Raw genomic sequence first — 23,069 nt, 5'->3', positions numbered from 1 at the left:
ACTGCTCCATGCTGCCGTCTTGACTTCTGCACACTCCAGCTGTTGCTATGTTTGGGCCTCATCACACAACAACAACAACACACAAGAACAGTCTCCCTGAGAACACACTGCCCTTAATACATTTGACTAGGGTCACCATAGTAGATGCAGGACCAGAACTATTGCAGTGCTCCAACTCACATAGCTTTATTTAACACAGCAGTATATCAAATAACTGCAATATGTGGTTGAGTCTGCACACAACATTTTGAGGCCATTTTTGCAGTTGCGTAAGCAGTTATGTGGAAGTAGTACAATGCAATTTTCCGTGATTGATTTATGCAATTTGATTATAATGCTACTCTAATCCTAATATTATTACAGACCAGTGTTTTTTTCTGATTAGTTGCATAAAGACCGTAAAGATTGTCTGGACATTTAAAAAGCACATGCTGCCTGGTGGTAAAGTCAAACCACAGGGTCCAAGTGTTCGCCTCACTGCTCAATTTTTCATCATTTCCTGACGCTTCACATGGAACTGCAGCCCATTGGCTCTTGGAAAGTGAAGTACATGTCAAAACATCCATCACGAAGGACCTGGCCAGAGCAACATTTCACCCGAAGAATCAAAGGAAGGTGTGTCTGCAACTTTCAGCACTGGAAACGTCCAGGAGTGGGGTTGGTGCTGTAACCATAGCAATGTAAACAGCAGGGTTAAACACAGATTAAAATGAGTGCAGGATTATGTAAGTTATATGTGGTAGTGTGCAAATGGCCCTTAAGAAGTCTCAGGGTCTTATTGCAAAATGTCCTTGAACATCCATGCATCTGGTGTTCAGTAAGTTTACAAAGGAGTAGGCTGTTAGCAAATCCATAAACATTTTTGGCCTATCTAAGTGACTAAGCAACTGTGCAAAGACAAACCTGGATTCCCTGCCAGCCATGGATCCACCCAGTAAAAAGCATTTATGCATGTGTTAGTGTGTTAGTTTGAATAAAAGTGGCCTAAAGGTAAAGCAGAATAAAAGGATTCATGCCAGGACAATGGAAGGAGAATCACATAACATGATTTTTTTCTTTTTTTTTCTACCTGTTGCATAACTTCCTGAGCGATGATAAAGATTAAAACCATAACCCTGCAGACTAATTTGGCCCGTTTTGTAAATAAATGTGATTGTCTTTATTACTAAGTTACAAAGTTATGTTAATGATGTTAATTATTTTAAATCAGCGTTGCTTTCATCCTGTTATAACAAGCTGCAACAGTGTAAACGCTCATATAATTGGTGAACTACATGTCCCATAATGCTTTGCGGGACGTTTTTTTTGTTTTTTTTGTTTTTTAGTTTGGCCCCGCCCCCAGCGTACGCTCAGCGAACTCAGCTCAGTGTTTACGTTGAGATGCTCACAACAAAGGACAGCGCACCACGGACACTGTCATTTTAAATCAAGCACTGGATATTTACTGAAACGGGACAATTTACAACTTACAATAACAAGGACACAAAGCCAAGTCTCTCAGCCTTCATCTGGTCTCTCTTTTTACGTGGCACGCCTTTGTTTTCTTATGGTTAGACAGCTTCCAGCGGAGAAATTCAAGACAAAAATCTCTTTTTTTTGTACCGGTTAATTGTTAGCTAGCCTGCTAGCCTCAGCAAGTTCGGAGAAAGCATCTGCTGAGGACAACATTAAACAGAGACCACAGCAGACACACTGGACATAAGCATCCCGCCAGTGTGTTCGCGGTAAGTCCACGCAAATACACGACTCTTTAATAAATAATAATGTCCACACCGCGAGGAGACACGTCCAGCTGAACTGTCCCGTGGTTTCTACTCATCTCCTGCTTTGTCTTCTGGGCTTTCGCTTTGTCAACTTGTTATAACGAGCACACCACTTGAGTATTTATTTCCTTTGTACCTGGAGCAGTTATTTAATGTTATTTAATCTATATTAGTAGTTTTCACAGACCAACTTACTGTGCAGAATAAAACAGGGATTCATGCTGTAGCAGATCAGTATCCTACATACATTTTTATGAATAAGCCTAAGTCTAAATCCTCTTGAGAACAGAATGTGTGTGACATGTCTCTGGTGTAGACTAGAACATCTTATCAGGCACGTTGAGCCGTCTCAGGGGGCTGTGTGAGAAAGTGACGGGTCATTGCCTGAAAAGGATTTGGACAAATGCGTATTATTTGTTAATGGCATCTGTGTGTTCTCCCATTATTCATCTTATCTGTCATCTGATGCTCTCCATAGGCAGACTCCTCTGTCAGGCGGCCTCTGCTCAGGCAGGTTGGGTAAGTGATGATGTGATAGGGTCAGTGACTGATCAAAAAATCTAATTTTGAGGTGTTCCCATAGCAGGGAAAGAATATGCCTTTTCTCTAAAACTTGCCACTATAACAATGCTTCAAATGCACACACACTTTTTGTTCATTTCTGATGTTACTTTTGACAAATTAGAACGCTAATATTTCTCCACATACCACTACAATACCAATAATGCACATACAATTTTTAACCTCTTTACCCTTAAAATCAGATGAAAAATATGAATGTTCATCAAAAACACATGTGTAAGCTTTGTGCAGCACATGAGCAGTGGTCCGGTCTCAGTTTCAGTAGGAAACTGGAGCCGAGGGTGTCAGACAGAGCGCAGAAGCAGCTCTGATGACTTCATGGAGGCCCATCAGTGCTGCCTGTATCCTTAGTAACTCAGAGACACACACGGACAGGACTCCTGCATGGACTTTCTGCTGACGAGAACATGGTTACATCTTGAGTTATGTGTATGTCTTGCTTGCTTCCAGTTGGCACACATTTTTTAAATCACATTCTTAAGAACAACTGCAAGCTTGTCTGTATTGGCGACCCTTTTTAATCTTGATGTTGTTCTGTACATTATTATTCATGTGGTTCATATTTTAAGACTTTTGGTACACACTTTTCTATTAATAGTATTAGTAATAGTTAATAAACTACTAATATTTTAAAGAGTATTTATTGTACTATGGCACTACTGACCATGGAAACTCCCTTGTGAGACAATAAAAGTCTCCGCTCATAATTGCTCTATGAATTTATATTTAGGTTTATATTGCTCTATCACATGTCATTTTTTTAAATTCTAAATCTTTTCAAAATAATAAATGCTACTGTGTAGGGATGTCACAATAATGTTATGATTATTGTAAGAAGAAACTAGAGTTGTCAAAAGTATTCAAAATCTGATATTAATCGATACTAAAACTGATAAAACAAAACTATATACTCATTTGGGCTGTATCAATGCTAAAAAGGTCACATAAATGAACAGCTTTATTCTTTCGCAAGAGACCGATATGGGTCCTGCCGATATTTTTGGCAAATACGTAGAGCCGATTTTAATTATTTCCCCTAAATTCTGTTATTTAAATTCACCTCAAAGTCCTTTTTTAACCACAACCCGATAAGAGAGCTGTGTAATCACGTTTTGTGCAGCTATGTCTTCGTATTAAAGTGTTAATGTAAAGCTTTGTGTGTATTTTTTAGGCAGCACAAAATATTGGCCTGTGCTGGAGATTTAAGGCAGGTAGCCGATACGTAAAAAAGTCCAAATATTGGCCCGACATATTGGTCTATCTCTTGGACCACTATGGAACCTACCAGGACAACTGAGGGATTACACAGATATAAGGCCACATGGGAATAGAAAAGAAAGTTCTATCATTTAATGTTGAAAACGCATTGTGTAGGAAGAGTTTTTTTTTTTTTTTTATTGTTTTGGTATCGGTATTGAGTATTCCTTAGTATCAACATTTTAGTATCATGGCAACACTAGTAGAAACATCACAATTACTCACAATTACTGACGTTGTGAAATCCTAAACTACATAACCACTCCTCTTTTATGTGACCAATATTGTCGCAAATAGGATCTTTTATTTCTCACTATTATATTGTGACCTGAATAAGTAATAATCCCCAGTATCGATTAACAGACCTGTCAGATCCTTTCAGTGTTTAACGCAGTTTAGGACTAGACTGAAAACCCACCTCTTCTCCCTGGCATTTAATACTAGCTACATAGGATTGTTTGTGTTGACTTTTATGTGAAGCAGCTGAAGTTGTTTTAAATGTGCTGTCTTACCATCGCTAATGCTGTTTGAAGGACTGCTATCAGGCTCAATTTTGTTATAATAGAATTTACAGAGGCAATATGTATTATATATAAAAAAAATGTGCCCACAGTATACACTTTAAACCAAGCCTTCTGTCTGTGTGCTCTCCTCTGTCTGGCTGCTTTAGACCAGTGTAACGTGGGCACAGCTGATCTGTCCTGCACACAGCCCGGTCCTCTGCGTTGTGCCGCTGCTGAGCAGGCTCAAGTTTGAGGAGATTACGTCTGTGATGGAAAGTGGGTCAGACAGTGGGCACGTTTTTACAGCGCTGTTTCACTGAGGTACGGAGAGAACAGAGAACCAGGGCTGTAAAACGTCCAGCTTTTTTCCAACATCTTTCTCAAAGAGGCAATGTCTAGTACGATGTCGTCGGTCTGAAAATATGATTAGAGTTTCCATTTTGCATATTTGATGGTCTATATCCGTTTGATTACTGTGAGTAAAAATGCTGATTGTTGATGCCAGGAAAATGAAGATAAAACTCATTATCTGTTTAAATCAATTTCTCATATTGTTTGGCCTACATTATAACTGATTCACATATTTTTCCTTAGAATCTGCCAATAATAGATCCAAAAGGAAATAAACAGTGCGGCCATTGAGCTGGGGAAGTTGCATCAGTGAATTGGCAAGTTATTTCTGTAACAGCTGGCCAGACCAATTCATGAATAGGAACCTTAGTGCTATGTCCTGGAAGAAAAACACTTGATAATATTGGCTGTTCTGTTTTGAATTTGAGCTGAAAGTTTAGCTCAGTTATCAAAAGCAGAGAGAACATTTGAGGCTTCTTGTTTTTCATTGATACTATCTGGTTTCCTGATGTTTTGTTCAGATCACTTTGCACACTATCTCCTTGTAATGGTCTTAAACAAATAGTACAGTTGTTGCTCATAGGTTTGTAAATAAAACTGAAATTGCACTTGAATGATAAGTTTCGCAGTGTCGTCTTCTCTCAAATGTTAATGCTCTTGGATATGGAGGTTTAAAATATACCAAACTTGTCAGAAGAATGTCACATAGATATATTTTTTCTGAAATCGTTCAGCCTCGCTTTCTTATGCTGTTCATATTTGTGCCTAGTCCTTTGTATCAGCCTCTTCTGATGGTGATTTGTGTCTTGTGATAGTTTTTTCGCTCTTTATTCTCCAGCCGATCTGTGATTCTTCTGTGAAACTGGCCAGTGCACATCCTTACACAAAAAGTCCACTGTTTATCTGTGTCTCTATGGTCAGAATGACAAAAACAGGACATAAAAGCCTTGCTGTTAGCCTGTTAGCTTTTCTCGTGTGGCCTCAGAAGCTAATCATTACAGATCAGTAACACAGCAAATGGAAACCAAAGAGGCCTCTGTTCAGCTGCCCCAGGAGATGCTCAAGCTTATTGGTTAAATATATTATATTGTAGTGATACGTTTCTAAATTTGCATACATGCTTTACATTTCCCTAATATGTATTTATAGTTAGTATCAGTTGAGAAGTGTGATGCTAAAATACATTAGGAGTAATATTCTGTACATACATTTTGCACTAACATTATGAAAAGAGGAATTGCTTCTATTAAAAGCATCAAGATGAACACATTTGTTGTTTTAATGTGTGTGTTTCAGCTTTGAGGTGATCTTCCACATTAGCAGGGCGTTAGAGGCGTGTTTTGGGTGTGTGAATTCACTGTAGGCCTGCGGTCTGATGCTCTGGTCTGTGTTGGTGTCTTTGAATCATTGATGAGGATGTAACTGGAGCTGTGCTCGTCCTGTTTCTGGTCTTATCAGTCCCTCTCAGAGTGAGGCCTGTGACACAGCTCTGAATCTGCCTCCTCACTGTTCTTCTTGTGTACTTCATAATCTTATTTATTTCAAAGAACTCAAATTGAACATTCATAACACCTTGGATGTATATGCTGTATCATAATTATTTTAATTTGCCAGTCTGTTTGCTTGACTCGCCCTTGTGCCAGGGCCTCTGGAGACCTGTCTGGAGCATTTTAACACAGTGCAGTGCCAGATACTAAGGCAGGATCTTGGTCAAGAGTGCTGGGGACCAGCATTTCTTTTGGGTTGATAGGGGAAACTGTGGGGGTCCATAGTATAGGTAACCCGCCCAGACTCAAGAACAACATGCAAATTCCACATGAAAAGCCCACATGGTCCAGGAGTTGAACCAGATACCTTTTTGCTGTGAGATGGGCATCCTAACCAATCAGCCACTATGACACATCTGGCAGATCGGATATTACATGTTCTCAAAATCAGGTATTTGTGCCTTGTAAATGTGGAATGTTAATAGATACCAGAGCTGGCTCCAAACACGTTTGTTTGTAATGTTGCTGTGCTCTCAGGTGAGTCATGAGGTGAAGTTGGTGGTGAAAGTGAGGGTCTGTGTGATGCCCTCACATCTGCTGTCAACAGCGCTGTTCAGGTTTACATTCCTCATCGTGTTCCTAATGCCGCGCTCCGGCGGCTGACCTGCTCCACATATTTCAGGCCTTACTGTTTATAGCTGACAAGTGTGAGTATTGTTGTGGCAACTCTTCCGCAGGCCGGGTGTCTGGCTGTGGGCCAGGTGGATTATTGTAATCACCCTTGTTACCAGCCGCCACTGTTTCTGCCACAGCCAGGCTTTGGCCGGAGCATACTTACATGTGAGCTTTAATTTCAGCACAGAAGCTTTAGACATGCTAATGATCCTAGCTTGTATGGAATGTGGATAGCTCACTCACCATCACAGTATGGCCATCTTCCAATGCTATTCGTTGAAACATAATTCAATTAAAGTAGTTCAAATCAATTAACTGGATTACAATTGTCGCCAACATCTGAAGGAATGTAAACATCAGAGGTCTACAGGAAGGACCCGGGCATGACTGAAACAAACTCCAGAATCATTTCCCAAAATATATGAGAGAACACTTGAGAACAGACTATAGATCCTGTCTCTTATGTTTGACCACACATGTATCTGTGTTACTTATTACCAGAGGCGCGGTGCACACGGCCCCTCCAGAAAGCCCAGAGCAGCACAAGTGTATGTCTGTGAGTGGGCAGGGAATTGGGACTTCCTGTACATCAACACGCACTAACTGTAAATCTCACTGGGGTCCGCTGCACTGACCAGTCTTTAGTTTAACCATGTGTGAACCTGTGCACAGGCCAAAGTCAAAACCTAAGGCAAGAAAAAGTGAATTCATTATTGAGCACAGTAATACAAAATGTCTACGCATCGACTTCTCTCTGACTTATTGACTTGGGACAAGGGAAGCGATAAGATCCACCAAGACCTTATCGCTTCCCTTGTCACCAAACTGACCTCTTGGAAAATGTTGCCTAGAGGTCATCTTTTGTTTTTGTCTCAGTTATGTGTCGTTCTGTTTGACAATAATTTCCACTGGAGAAGTATATTGATTTACGCTTAGCAGTTGCTGTGGGCGGTAGAAGGATTACAGATCATCTCATAGACTCTTTATATGATAAGAAAACATGATCTTATGTGGTTTATGAATCTTTATCTTGGCACACACTGTTACCATGACTCCAACCCCCAAGTGCATCCATAAATGAGCTCACTCCAACTTATGTGAACACATTACTAGTCTCCATGTGAATTGAAACGGCCAGATGTGCGCACGCCTCCCACACTCTCCAACGGAAGAACTTGACCATAATTTGCAGGGTTAACACGTGTCTAGCCTTTTATTGAGTGCAGTTGAGATATAAGCATGTTTTAAATGGGCTCCACTGGTAAAGCTGAGGTTTATGGTCAGGCCCGGCCTCCTCTGCCTTCTATAAAACTTCCCCATGATGTGAAGCGTTATGCCTGTGTTTAGTCACATTTGGAAAAGGCACAATAACGACACAGCAGGAGCCTGTCGTGTGAACGCTGTGTCTCTGTCCATGTGGCTGACGGCTGAACGACTGCTTTATGAATAATTTATGTTCTTGTTTTTGTCCTAAATCATCCGTAACAAATAGGTCTATTAACACTGACCTATTGAAGCCTACCACATGGTTTACTGAGGAACTTTTGATCCTCCTTTAGCTACTGGCTATCTTTTTTTCTTTCGAGCGGTCATGTGGAGTTGTGATCTGCAATCTTTAAAGAGTTTGTTTCGTCATGATTCACAGCTTTCTTTTGACACATGGCATCTATTTTGCCCCACCCACTACTCCCGTTGGTTAGCCTACACCACCAATCACGCTGAAGTGTGATCTTTTAGAAGAAGAGGATGGGTTGAGTTACCTAAAGCAATATGCCATGTTGACGACAAGGATTATGACTACAGTATATCGGAAAATATGCAAAGTGTGGCATGACTGTACTGCGATGTCAGTGTTGTTTAGGTTTGTCCACTGATCTGAAGGTTGGCAGTTCGAATCCCGCTCTCAACATTACGATCTTAGGGAGAGTCTATGTACACTGGTGTATGAATGTGTGTGTGAAGTGGGACAGTGGTTTCTTGTTGTTCCTTAAAGTGCTTTGAGTGCCTTCAGGGTGGAAAAGAGCTATATAAAAACGTGACCATGACCTTATTTTAATATAGTTTCTGATGCAATTTGAAGGCTAATTTTGGAGATTTCTGTGAGAACCTCAGTGTTAGTCCAACATTGCAATATGGATGATTGCCTTGATCGTGTGAAGGATCGTGATAAAACCAAAATGTCATCTTGATTTGAAGTGTGAATCAGCACAAATGATCTAGTTTTGGTGTGTACCGTCTGCGTGGCTCTCTGTAGCAGCTGCTGTTTGTCACTGAGCTAAATGCTTGATGTATTGATGTGCTGGAGTCTGCCCCCACACGGAGCTCCTGTTACCACTGAAGATTGATCACTTATTAGCATCACTTTGACAGGTGCATTTGTTAATTTGTTGGCCTAAATCACAAGCCATTCGAATAAATGGTGTTCTAGATATAAACATAAGAGCCTTCCAATAACACAATTAATGTTCATTTGACGTCTGTGCGAAGCAGCTTTCCAGAGTGAGACGTCTTGTAGTTAACAAAGAAAGGTTTTGTTGGGAAGGTTTTGGCTAAAACCTTTTGCTAGATCAGCTGAGTGAGCTTGTCTGGCTACTGCTTAACAAGTTCAGGATCTAGATTAATTCTTGTGTAGTGCATTTCAGATTGGGGATTTAGGATTACCATGGTTCCCAAATGGTAGAAGTTACATTTATTTTGTACGTTTAGACAGTAGTTCTTTATTTTAAATTAGATTATGTTTATCTGTTGTTCATAATCATAATCAGCCTGGTTTTTGAGAATAAGGAACATTTTTATATCTTATTTTGGTCACAGTTCGTTGAATGCCTCTCAATCAAGATATAATAAATACCTAAGAAATTGCCGCTCACAGTTTTTCTTCCACCGAACACGGCGAACATGAAAGGCCTAATTGTGCTATAAAACACACACTCATGTCCTGTTCCTCTGCCACGAGGTGTCTCATGACCTTTGAGATAAAAGGCTCCGGCTGAGATCACAGCAACCACAAGAAGAACCAAAGCCAAACCTCATCCTCCATCTTGATCAGTGTCATCGCCAACTTTACTTTTTATTTTTATGGTCCTTGTATTTTCCCAATCTGAGTCAGAGCCGAATTTAAATCAGTCATGCAAGTCGTTAGTTTTATTTTCATTTTTTTTTACTGCCAGAAACAGTTATAAATGTTATGTGTCAGTTGAATTCATTTAAGTGAAATAGACTTTGCAGAAGTTTCATAATATTTTGGTAAAAATACTGTATCGCTGTCATCACCAGATTAAATACTACACTCAAATCAGTTTTTTCAATGTTTTTCTGCACTCATCTGTTTGCTTGAGCGGTTTAGCAGTTAAATGTGGGCTCATATTTAACTTAAAATAAACATATTTACAGACTAATAAAGATAGCTGGCATATTACTTGTAGTTTGTCCTTGTATGTGTTGCCGTAGAAAATGACATGTGCAACAATTATATTTGGGGGTCAGTGTTCATCATGAGTACTTTTTCTTTGCACTTTTCTGAGGATTTGAGCAGTAGACGGTTGAATAAATAACTTCTATGTCTCATTAAGTGCTTCATTGATATATTGCAGCTCATGTTCATTAAAAATACTGCAAATATAGAAAGTTTTCGTGATTAGCCTACACGCACATATTCAGCTCTGAGTCAAATTGGGGAATGACACTCCTCTCAAGTGCCGTTTTTGTTCTGCACAGTCTTTCGCAATCAGATCAAAGTCACAGTTAGAGTTGGTGACATTAGTAAATCAGTCTGCATATTTTTAGACGTTGTACCTGTAGTTTAGACCTCTACAAACCTGTTCTGAAAAGCCTGTGATTCTTGTTTTACTTTATCTGTTCATATTTCAGTCTTGATTCTGGAGTCGTTTACAATGAGCATCCGACTTTAAACATACCTATCATCACAATTGCGATACTTAGTCCTATTTTAGTCCAATATTCTGAAGTAAAACCACTACAATTACTCTTTTATGTTGTAGAAATAATCCCTAAAGCTCCTTTGCTAGTCTTTCTGTGTGGGAAATTGGGTTTGAAGTCCCATGGGCCAGCTTCAGCATGGTGGAGTACAGAGGCTGGTTTGTGTGGAGGATTGTGTTGTAAAGGACACATGAGCCACAGGTTGAAGCCTTCACGCCTGCAGCAGCCGCTCTCAGCTGTGCACACCTCCACCTGCATGGTTCTTTACACACATAGGCATATACTTGTACTAGGTGAGTCTTATATTGACCGAGGTAGACTTCTTGGCGTCTTCTGACCTGTGTTTTTTTTTCTTCACTAACGCCTGAAGTGAAACCATTTCTATAGGTATTACTCAGACTTTGACCCCACTGATGTGAAAATATTTAGGTCGCCTTTTGTTGCTCATTATGGTACTGCAAACAAGACACGTGTTTGAAAGAGAGATTGTGAGGTATCCAAAACACAGTGTATATTTTCAAATGGGCATGTAGCTATCATATATTAGGTGTACTAAACTGTATGATCACATTAGTTAGTGGTCACATTTTTATAGCTCTTTTCCACTCAAAAACACTCAAAGCGCTTTTCATCAAGGAGCGACTCACACATTCACACACACATTCATACATCAGTGTGCGCAGACACTGGAGGCGAGGTGTCTTTAACATATTTACTAGCCTTGCATGTGTGTCAACTGTCAATTTTATATTATTTTATTAGAGTAGCATTTAAGCTAACAGGTTAATGATAAACATGGCTTTGAAAACAGAGCTGTGATCTGATCCCTGCCTGTGACAATGTGCCCTATTGTTGATTAAGTGCTTCTCTGTTTTCTGCAGCTCTCCGCACAAACACGGTCACTTATCTTAATGCACTCCTCCGATTGGTCGGCCTGTGTCTCGCTGAGTGAGTGACAGGTCGATATAACCAATTAGTGTGAGGTGCAAACCGTCAGAACTTCTTTAATGTTTCTATGCACAGGTTTCAGCTTTGTTTTTGGTATTTACACTAAAGGTTTGGACACACCCTCTCATTCAGTGTTTTTTTTCTTTATTTTTTACTACTTTCCACATTTTGTATTCACATGGAAGGCATCAAATATATGAAGCAAGATATGTGGAATTATGTAGTAAAGAAAAAAAATGTCATTACTAGTAAATATTTTTCAACAAAGCAAAGGTATATATTTGAATTTAACTAAAAAACACAATATATTTGGTAGAATTTTTTTTTTCTTTGCTACATAATACCATAAATCTTAATTCATATATTTGATGTTTTCCATATGTATGTAAAATGTAGAAAGTAGTCAAAATAAAAAAAAAAAAAACACTGAATGAGATGGTCTGCCCAAAACAAATGGTGACTACTTTGAGGATTTGAATCTAAAATATAAAACAAAATATATTCAGTAAAGTTATTTTTTTTCTTTGCTGCATAATTCCATATCTCTTACTTCATTTATTTTGCTGTATTTTGTATGTATATAAAATGTAGAAAAAAAGCAAAAAACATTGAATGAGATGGTGCGTCCAAACTTTTGACTGGCAGTGTATTTTTAACCGCTTCTGAAACGTGAAAAAAATATGTTTTAAAATGTTCTGCTTTAATTTCATAGCAGAATCTTCATAATTCTTCCATCTGGCAAAGCTGACAGTTAAACTCCTCGTTCACGCTGCAGCTGGTCCTGTTCCTGTGCAGCCTGCGTTTTCCATGTATATGATTTCACGCATATTCGCCGCTTGTCTGTTGTGCTACTGTGGTCAGGGAAAACAGCAGGTGCGGCGTTCGGCCCGTGCATTCTCGCATTCTCGCCGTCAACTTTTTCGCAGAACGCCGTCGTCCTTTGAGCGTGGCGTCTATTGTGTTTCACTCTTGTGTATTTTAGGAGCTTAGCAACAGTTGGCACCAGTCCACCATGAACTGTGTGTCGGAGGCCGAGAGCTTAGTCAGGATCAGTCACACACACACGCACACCCCTACACCGCGCACACACACACACACACACACATACAACACACACACACCTGCTGGAGTGCTGTACTTGTGAGGACATTTATGAGGCTATCAGAAGTTCAAGTAGGCCTGTCACGATAATGCATTTTGAAGTGCGATAAATGTTGCTGAAGGAACTATAAATGATAAATAATAATATTAAAACGTATTCATTACCCCCCCAAAAAAAATATTGTAAATGTACAATGTATTTAAACAAAACATGAGGTGCAAAAAGTGAACAGTTTGTGTCTATAATGAGTCATATAAGTTATTAATTCAACCCCCTACAGCTCAAATCTAAAATCAAATCAATCTCAAATCAAATTGCTTTGCGGAAAAAAAATGACAAAATATCCCACCAAAAGCAAAGAAACTGTACACACGATAAATACTGAGCCACAAAAAGTACTGTTCAGTCTTTTATATATTGATAAGTTGATATAGTAATTATCGTTACAGGCCTAAGTTCAAGTGATTTTCCAGACAAACAGGCTGCATTGACTTTATGATAAGCACATAAACTCCAACAAGACAAGAACATGTGGAAATTTGTGCCAGAAGGCTGATCGCAATTAGTTTTTACTGAGTACAAGCAGCTTGTCCCAAAGCAAACAACTATTAATTATACACTGCTTCTGTGAACTGTGTGAAGAGCAGGGTGACGCAGGTCGGGTCACAATGACTCTACTATTGGCACTGATATAATCTAGGAGTAAAAATAGCATCATAATTTGAAGAGTTTATTTGAAAAAGCAGTGCTTCACCGTTTTCAAAAGCCAAATCTATTTTAGTGCAGAAAAAATATTATTACATCCCTCATCAAATCCACTTATTTATCTGTATAAGATAGGAACAAAATGGGAAGAAAAATCCAAACAGAGATGGCTTTAAACTTTCCAAATGAACTCTTGGTTTATTGTGTAACTTTTTATCAAATATTCAAAAATGCCACAGCTAATTCCATTAAAAACAGGTTTTTAGTTGCTTGTTTTTAAAGCTACTTCAGTAAATGCTTAAATGTTTCCTTATTGCTCTGTTATTAACTTCAAAGGGCATTTTATTTATGGCCAAAATATAATTAACCAATAAAACACATTCACATGACAGGAGTACTGCCTTACGGTACTGTCCTTTAACCTGTGAGGTATACACTGTTCTAACATAAATAAATACATCAGCCATCTCCTCTGTTACACATTTACCAGCACTCCTGCCGCACATCACATGAGTGCGGAGTTTACGGCTCACACTACTCCACTGCGATGCTAAATATAAACCTATGTGTTAATTAATGCTGTAAAACTGAGAGCACAAGATGTTTTATACCTGCGAGTGTGGAGAGAGTGTGATGGTGTCATGTCAGTTAAAATACAGGGTAAACTATGATGGAGAAGAAGACGTAGCAACCTGAACCTCAGCATCACTCAGGAAACACTCAATTATTCATTAAATGGTCGAACAGAGGCTTTATTTTGATTTTAATCCCCCATTCGCTTCCTTGGAGTGTAAAATTAAGATGAATGTGAAATTACCGTCAGTGCTGGATGAAGTACTCAATGTTGTACAGACACAGAGGTAAAAAGTTACTCAAGTAAAAGTATCATATGAAAAAATGTTTAAGTAGCTGTTTAAACATGTCCTTTTAAGAGTAAAAAGTCAAAGTATTTCACACAAGTGTTTTTAATTTGTTAAAGTGTAAAAGATGTATATTTTGATCGACAGCCGAAGCTTGAATGAGAAAACTTTAGTCAAGAAAAAAACAACCACTCAAATCGTCAGTACCGCACTTAAGGAAATTTTACAGTGTGAGCTTTTTACTTTTGTTTCATCTGTACTTTCGACTCCACTACATTTTTGAACTGGACTGAAAAGTAAAAATAAAATGGTAGTGATGGTTAATGTATGGCACTAATAGAAAAATGATAATATCAAGCACAATCTATACCACAAAAATCAGACCTTACTTAACTACTTACCTAAAGATATTTTGTGTATTTGTTGTACTCTGGTTGCATTTCAATTGGCCAAAACTGTATCTGAAGCCTATAATTAGTGTGACTGTGTGGAGTGACTAATCTGGTGGTAATCCTGTCTTTGTCACTTTGCAGGGCAGGACCAGTATGAGACATGAGCTGAGGCTGAGCTGACCCTCCCCCTCTCCTCTCCCCCTGTGCCCCTTCCCCCGTGCCCTCCCTGTGTCCCCTCCCTGACGCAGCTCCTGCTCTTCCTGCTCCGTCCCTCCAGAGGCCCGGCCCGATGTACTCCCCAGAGGACACCATCTCCACCACCGCCTCCACCAAAGTGCCAGTCAAGTACGGGGAGCTCCTTGTGCTGGGGTAAGAGGCTCATTGATGATTAGCTCTGGATGTTCATTACTGCTGGGCACCATTTGGACAAATGCATACAAGTAACACACCACAACAAGTAACTGAGTAACTTAATTCGATTCTAAGTCAAACCAAGGTTTAGTTTTTTGTAGGTGAACTCCAGAAATGATTTTCCACTTTCACCACAGTGAAATAGAAGGCAAACCCATTTTAATGTGTGCTGTCACTGTGTATCCTTGGCAATATATTTATCCTTGGGAAGGTGACTTCCCTAATTCAGTTGTACTTTTTATTTTGGGAGTAGATTGGTTATAAAACCCCTTCCTCCCTCGTGTCTTTAGTGTGTGGAAGTCATAGAAGTCATCCACACACCCAGTTCTCACATGATGCTCAAGTACTTCCTTTAACTGTCTGTCTCCTGTACAGTCCCAAAAGGCCTATTTCACTCCACTCCCTTCCCGAGCCCACTCCAGCGAGGAATGCACAAGTCGGAAAGACTCCTTACACACAGACACACATACACACGCATCCCCACATACATACACACACACACACACACACACACACATACTCATACACATGGGTTTACATGTTTTTTAGGGCAGTTAAATTGACTGACTTTCCGTTCCTGGAGACTGATTATAAACCTAAATTATAGTCACTATCTGCCGAGCATTAACCTAAATCCTAACCTGAAACTATTTTAACCCATGTGTGAACCTTAAACCACACACACATCAGACTGACACTTCTCAGTTTCTCTGGTTCTTCTACAGCTGACTCACAGTTTGTTTTGATGTGCTGTTCCACAGCTGCACTGTGGGACATAAGTGTGGAAATTTTGCTCAGTGGAAAAATGCCATGAACAGCTCCATACTTTTACAGGGGAGAATCCCAGCTTCTGTTGTCTCAGGTTTTAGATAGACTTCAGGATAGTAGTTATTCCTGTGATTCCAAGATGTGGTAAGTCAGAGGAAAAATTAAGAGTGTTAAAGAGTCCATGTTGAATATAACTTGCCTTGTGCTTACTGTAGGTAGTTGCACATTTGACCTCTTGTGCTTCAGGAAGGAAAGGGCTTTGACTTGTCTTGTGTGAAGCACTCAGTGATTATCAGTTACAGCCAGGATATTTCTGTCAACAGTTCATTTTTGTTAGCTTCACATTAGTCCCATCATGTTTAACACTACACTGTCTCTGGCCAAATGTCACTAATGCGATGTTTGGTTCAGATATAACAGTACCTTTTGAACCCAAGCTTTCTCTCCCCCCTGATGCTGGCATAGTACAGGGAGTCATCTTGTAGCAATTACCCACACAACCTGTCTTTATACGTTTTATAGTCTTACCATTAGTTGGCCACTGACGTATACCCAAACATTATTTTACTACTGTTTGCATGGAGCACACTGCTTGTTGCCTAACTGAGTGCTATTAAAGTTGTGTCTCAGCCTGCCTTGACCAGGTTTTTCCCCACTCGGGTCAGCAGCCATTTACACAACACACACTAGGTATACTTGGATACATGTATACACTTGCACGCGCTCATGGGACCCTGACTTTGTGCTGCCAGCAATACTTTGACTTGTTTCCAACGTCTCACTCTGCCCTCTCTCCGAATAAGGCCTAAACTTCACTATGGTGACGCTCTTGCCATGGTTACTGGTCCCAAACGTTGACGCGGCCCTGCTTGCTCACCATGGTTACTCGTAAACCCTCCGAGCACTCGTCTGAGCCCCACAGATATGCTCTCTCACCAGGCAAATGCAAACATTTAGCTGCCGGCTGGGTGGACTTGCAGTATGCATTGCCTTTTGCACTGGACTTTGTCAATAAATGGTGCAATTTGAAGTAGCGTATCATGGTACAGCTAGTTTTGCATTTTAAAAGGTATTTAAAACAAGTCTAGTTCAAGTTTTAGCCTGGGTTAACGCAATGATTAGATATTGTCATGTCATAGCCCTGAAACTTTGAAAAAGCTCCCGATCCATGTAAAGAATGCCTATTGATCATTTTAAAAGACTATTAAGGCAAGGTAAGTTTATTTGTATAGCACAATTCATACACAAAATAATTCAAAGTGCTTTACAGAATAAGAAAGACATTAAAATCACAATACAACAAATCAAAACATAAATAATCATAAATAATCATCATAATATTAACATTAAAAGAGAAGAGTGCAGAATAAAAAACCTTTCAGTCATATGCACAGCTGAACAGAGCCGTTTGGAGCCTGGATTTAAACATTGTCAAAGTAGAGGCCTGTCTCACATCATCAGGAAGACAGTTCCAGGTTTTAGCTGCACAAAAGACTCCGCTCTATAACGCAGCTGTTAACTAGTGCTACTATTTTACTAATATCTGATTGTTGTTTTTACGTCTTTGTTCTGTATTTTATTTTGTTTTGCTTTTCTGTTTGTGAAGCACTTTGGTAAAACTCTGTAGATTTTAATCATGCTGCATCAATAAAGTGGCTTGGCTCGATTACAGCTTTAATTCTAAAAGGCTTATTGTTCATTATAGTTCATAGAGATCATTAATCTTAGCTTCCCTGTGTTGGCACTGAGATATTCAGTGACACTCTCTGAGACAAAGTCTTACAGTTTGACTGTGGTCCACGTCACAGAGCCTCCTTCTGTGTGAGGAAAGGCCTGTTTATCCCCACGCCTCCATCAGTCTAAATGCTGCTCTGTGCATGTTTATTTTCTCTGGGCTTATGTTTGGGCCCCTCTGTTGTTTATGGCGACGTGCTTTTGTAAAACGCATTTGAAAAAAGCATTGTGGGAACATTGTGTGGGTCTCACACATAATGCTCTGGGCCTGTTCCACAATGGCCTTCTTTCATGTATAGTTGCTCAAAACAGTCTGTTGTTTTTGTCTCTCTTTGCAGGTACAATGGCTCACTGCCGAACGGGGACCGCGGCAGACGCAAGAGTCGTTTTGCACTATGTAAAAGACCCAAAGCAAACGGAGTCAAGCCCAGCACAGTCCACGTCGCCTGCTCTCCACAAGCAGCCAAGGTGACCCACACGGCTAACCGCACACTGCAGTAGACTCCACAAAAAATCTGTGTTTCGAAGAAGCTTTGTGTAAAATTATTACATTGCACCCACTGGGCCTAGTTTGTGATACAATAGATCACACTGTCTCTGTTAAGTATAGGAAAAAGAACAGGAAACAGAAAATAGCTTTTGTTTTTCACAACATCTGTGTTTAATGGATTCTCTGGAAATATTTGCTTGTACCCATAAGTCAAGCTTTAGCTACTTAAATTGAAATAGTCTGGAAGAGTGATTGTCCCTCCCTCGCTGTCCTGTGGGTGGTCCTAACTGACCTAAAAGATGTTAAAAGTGAAAAACTACAGGAACTAACTCCACCCTTCCTTTGTCTGTTGTTTTTTGTAAGTCATTGAACAGATGTCAAAAAGATACAGTGTGCTTTGTCCATTTTTCTGAGTTTTTGACTATGAAATCCCTAACAGTATTAATCTTTTCTTATTTCTCAGGCCATAAGCAACAAAGACCAGCACAGCATTTCCTACACCCTGTCCCGAGCCCAGACGGTGGTGGTGGAGTACACACATGACAGCAATACAGACATGTTCCAGGTGACAAACACCTTCTCCAGTAGTGCATGGATCGTGTGTTCTGTTTGTGCTCATTGCTTCATGCCTTGTTGTTTCAGATTGGACGATCCACAGAGAGCCCCATAGACTTTGTGGTGACAGACACTATCGCAGGCAGCCAGAGTAACGCAGACACTCAGTCAGTCCAAAGCACCATCTCCAGATTCGCCTGTCGCATCATGTGCCAGCGCACGCCGCCTTACACTGCGCGCATCTACGCCGCGGGCTTCGACTCCTCCAAGAACATCTTCCTTGGGGTTAGTTATTAATTGATGATTAGTTTAGAAATATTTCAACATGTCTCCCACTTTAAACTCTTATACCTTGGTTCTTGTTTTTAGGAGAAAGCTGCTAAATGGAAGACACCAGACGGTCAAATGGATGGACTGACCACAAACGGTGTGTTAGTGATGCATCCTCGCAACGGCTTCAGCCAGGACTCGAAGCCTGGCGTCTGGAGAGAGATCTCTGTCTGTGGCAATGTCTTCACACTGAGAGAGACACGCTCAGCACAGCAGAGAGGGAAGATGGTGAGACTAGTATTTCATTTTTCTCTATTATTCTTGTTTCTATTTGCTTTTATTAAACTTTTATTATTACACACTTATTCCTGACTTATATCCAGTCTCCAGGTATCTTATGCACCAAAACATAACAACATTAATTCTTGAGATAAAACCCCACAAGGGTTCATACAGCGGTGCCAGTGGCGTGTCTATAGTGACCACGTAGATCCTTTGTCAGTCAGGTTGAAGCACTGCTCCATCATAGCCAGCAGAGGGCACTCACACCTTAAGCACACTGGACAGCTGGTTCTGTGTTAGAGGACTGAGAGTTTCTTTCCCACCGAATAAATCCATGTTGTTATCACTCCTCCCACCTGCTCCTCTCTCTCCTCAGTCCTGCTCTCAGTCACTGCACATTGTATTATCAAGAGGAGCCATGTGTGGATTATGTGACACTATCAAAACCTATTCATATTTTACAGTTGATTGACAATTTAGATACTCAACCGAGGAGGAAAGCCTTTTATAATTATACATGGCCAATTGAGCTTCATGGGACTATTCAGTTTTATTGACTGCACACAGTGGCAGTCGCAGATAATGCAAGGCTTAATTGGTGGTTTTATCATACTCCCAAATGGGGGGCAAGAAACAGTTACCCATATTGATTGCATTGTACTTTACCATGAAATATCCAAAAGGTAAATGCACAAATGTTTAACCTGATCATTTCTAATACTGACTGGACCAAATGCCTCTTGTATGACTAAAGAAATCTGTTTTTTAACAATATTCATTTTAGCTGCCCCCCATCTGTATTAAATTATGGTCTTCAGAATGTTATGGTGTCATCTGAAACCCAGCAAGACCTTCACTCATGAGATTATTTTGAGTTAGTTCTGTTTTTTCACAGTACATACACTTTCTGCCTGGAGATGAATGTCTGTATTTCTGTAATGATTTTATTGGATGATATGGTTGTGATTGCCACAGGGCCACTTACTAGTTGTGTATAAGGTTTGGGTCATGTCATATATTGAATTCTGTGTTACACTGCCACCTAGTGTGGTTTAATGTAAGATGCAACCTAGAATGCTGTGTTTGTGTCCTTTAGGTGGAGACTGAGAGCCAGGAGCTGGTGGATGGTTCCCTTATTGACTTGTGTGGTGCAACGCTGTTGTGGAGAACAGCTGAAGGACTGGCGCGCACTCCCACACTCAAACACTTGGAGGCGCTACGACAAGAGATCAATGCAGCACGTCCACAGTGTCCTGTGGGCTTTAACACTCTGGCCTTTCCCTCCATGCGGCGCAAGGACACTCCTGATGAGAAGCAGCCCTGGGTTTATCTGCAGTGCGGCCATGTGCACGGCTACCACAACTGGGGCGGCCACCTTGAGGAGCGGGAGGGGCGGGAGGGTCGCCTTCGAGAGTGCCCCATGTGCCGGGCCAAGGGTCCTTATGTTCCGCTGTGGTTGGGCTGCGAGGCGGGCTTCTATGTGGACGCTGCTCCGCCCACTCATGCCTTTAACCCCTGCGGCCATGTTTGTTCTGAGAAGACAGCCTCCTTCTGGAGTCAGATTCCTCTGCCCCACGGCACGCACACTTTCCACGCAGCCTGCCCGTTCTGTGCGCAGCAGCTGAGTGGGGAGCAGGGCTACGTCAGACTCATCTTCCAGGGACCTCTGGACTAGTCTCAGCGTGGGAGGAGCATGCGGCAGTGACTGCTTTAACACTAACTCTGTGTTTCAAGGCTGTTTTCTGCAGTAACACAAACTGACATTTTGTCTCTTATTTTTAAGTGACCTTTGTATTGCTTTTTCACACATGACAAAAAGATGTCTATATTTTCATGAAACCAGAGACACAGAAACCAAACCAAGAACACTGCTGCGTAAAATGATGTTTCATTTAACAGTATTCACCTGTACAACTGTAGGGCAAACATACAGTGTTTATGTTCCTGTTGCAATACTTCCCTGTGTACATGTGTCAGAGCTGATGTTTATTTATGAGAACAGCCTTTATCCCTCAGACCTTCAGCATTTGAAAGTACACTTTATTGTGGAGACGGTGTGGGTTTGGTCTGAGGATCATGTTTCTATGTTTGTCTGTCCCTTATCCACTGATCTACGATCTGTGTCGTATTTATTCCCTCTTCTAACTTGAGTGTGACTTTGTATTGGGTGTAACCTCTTCAGTTTGACTTTCCTCTCACTCGGAAACATGCATCATTGGCCTTTCACATTCAAAGCAATACATTTGGGAATCTCCCCAAAGCATTATGGAAAAATAAGGCATCTGTGTAAGCAGCCATCCCTTTAAAGAGGAAACATTGTACGGATGAGTGAATGTTACAACAGATCAGCCACAACACTGCAGTATGTAGCAAGACAAACGTCAAAATCACACTAACACAAGGAGGCAGACATGTGTTTTTTTCACTTGAAAGTTGTGGCTTGTAAACGTAAAAGTTAGCCAGCATTCAGACACAGCAGCATTCAGACAGTAGCTGTTTTAATCAGATTTGCACTAATACTATATTAGAAGACTCCAATTGCCATAAAATATTAGACACAGATACGTCTGAATATGAAAACATGTTTTCAATCTATATGCAAATTTGTCTCAAATGAAACAAGCTACTCATCACATAATACAAACTGTCAGGACTGTTGCATTCACTGTAGCCCCAGTTCAGTCACTCTACCCCAGGACAGCTGTGGCCATAGATGCAGCTCATCACCAAGTGTAGAGTGAATGAGTACTGACCATCAAGTGGCACAAGTGCAAAACAATTTTACATACATAATAGCCAGTCATTTGATTATACCAAATTAAACTCTTCTTTTCTTCTGTAAAAAATGAAACATTTTGAAGGTTGTAGCAGTCTTGATATTTTGCATGCTCATTGACAAGATCAGGTGCAAAGAACTGAGACACGCACTGTAGAAGCCTTCCCTCCAAAACAGCCTTTACCTCCTGGTAGGTCACATGTTCACAGCTGGAGTGTGTGTATTAGGCTGTATACGCCTATGAATGTTTGTCTGTCCACATAGTTTTCACCAAGGTCTTCCTTTTACTTGGACTGCAACACACAGCTCACCTCAGGGAGAAACTTACCGCCCAGCTGAATAATTGCATACAGATATAAATAAGGTCTAATGAGGATACCTCCACAAAGGTCAGTGCTTTTGTTTGTCTTGTGGAGAAGGCACACGATAAAGGGCTTCTTCACTCTACTGTTATGTCCATGACTGTCTGTATCTGTCCTGCCATAGTCCTCCTGCTCCTGCACTGTCCCTCCTCTCCTTGTGCTTACAGGCGAACGAATGTTTGAAGCATACACTTTTGTAACAACTTTAAACAATAAAGTGTAAAAGTGAATTAGGCGGAGTCATGGTTTCATTTTTTTTCTTTCTTTATTTGTCAGGGACCATCTACAAATTCATTAATCGTACGAAAGAAAAGATGATTTGTGCCAGATTTAGCTACTTCTATTTTGCATGTGCAGCTTCTGGGCAGGTGAATACACATTAAATATACACATTTCATTACAATGAAATTATAAGACTCAGTTCATCATTAAAATTAGCTGCGAAATACATACAAATAAATAAAATAAAATTTGATATATTGAATTGTTTCTAACTAATAAAGTTCAGTAATGGCAACAGCTAAGGTCCAGGCCCTTTATTAATTGCAAACATCTAGCCACAAGAGGTCAGTAATGTGCAAATGTTTACTTGTCAGATCTGCATAAATGATGACAATGTAAGTAGCATTTTTATTTCAAATTTCACAAACATGGCTTGTGTCCCCAGATATGTGGAAGACATGGTCAAATCAATATCGCTCTTACAGATAAGAATAAACATTGCAATAGTTAATTTAAAAACACTGGACATGATGTTGCTGTGGCCACAAGACGTTTAAATTCAGCTGATCTAAACTTTAAATCTAAAAGGACTCTCTCTAAATATCCTGTATTTAAACCCCAACACCTGCAGCTAA

The 23,069-nt window shown here is 40.3% G+C and overlaps 1 protein-coding gene across 1 annotated transcript; it reads left to right on the top strand.

Annotated features, from left to right (window-relative positions):
• The first annotated feature begins 1,366 nt into the window (after positions 1–1,366).
• On the top strand, positions 1,367–22,442 carry peli1b (pellino E3 ubiquitin protein ligase 1b). The gene is made up of 7 exons (XM_033979210.2): positions 1,367–1,724; positions 14,706–14,933; positions 17,816–17,945; positions 18,431–18,532; positions 18,610–18,807; positions 18,892–19,080; positions 20,171–22,442. Exons 2-7 carry the CDS (start codon positions 14,854–14,856, stop codon positions 20,747–20,749), a joined length of 1,278 nt encoding a protein of 425 aa, XP_033835101.1. The 5' UTR covers positions 1,367–1,724; positions 14,706–14,853; the 3' UTR covers positions 20,750–22,442.
• Positions 22,443–23,069: the final 627 nt, after the last annotated feature.

The sequence above is a fragment of the Periophthalmus magnuspinnatus genome, chromosome 15 (assembly GCF_009829125.3).
Source record: "Periophthalmus magnuspinnatus isolate fPerMag1 chromosome 15, fPerMag1.2.pri, whole genome shotgun sequence".
In the NCBI taxonomy this organism is placed as follows: Eukaryota; Metazoa; Chordata; class Actinopteri; order Gobiiformes; family Gobiidae; genus Periophthalmus; species Periophthalmus magnuspinnatus.
Note: the sequence above shows the minus strand (reverse complement) of the source record. Positions and strands in the feature narration are given on the sequence as shown.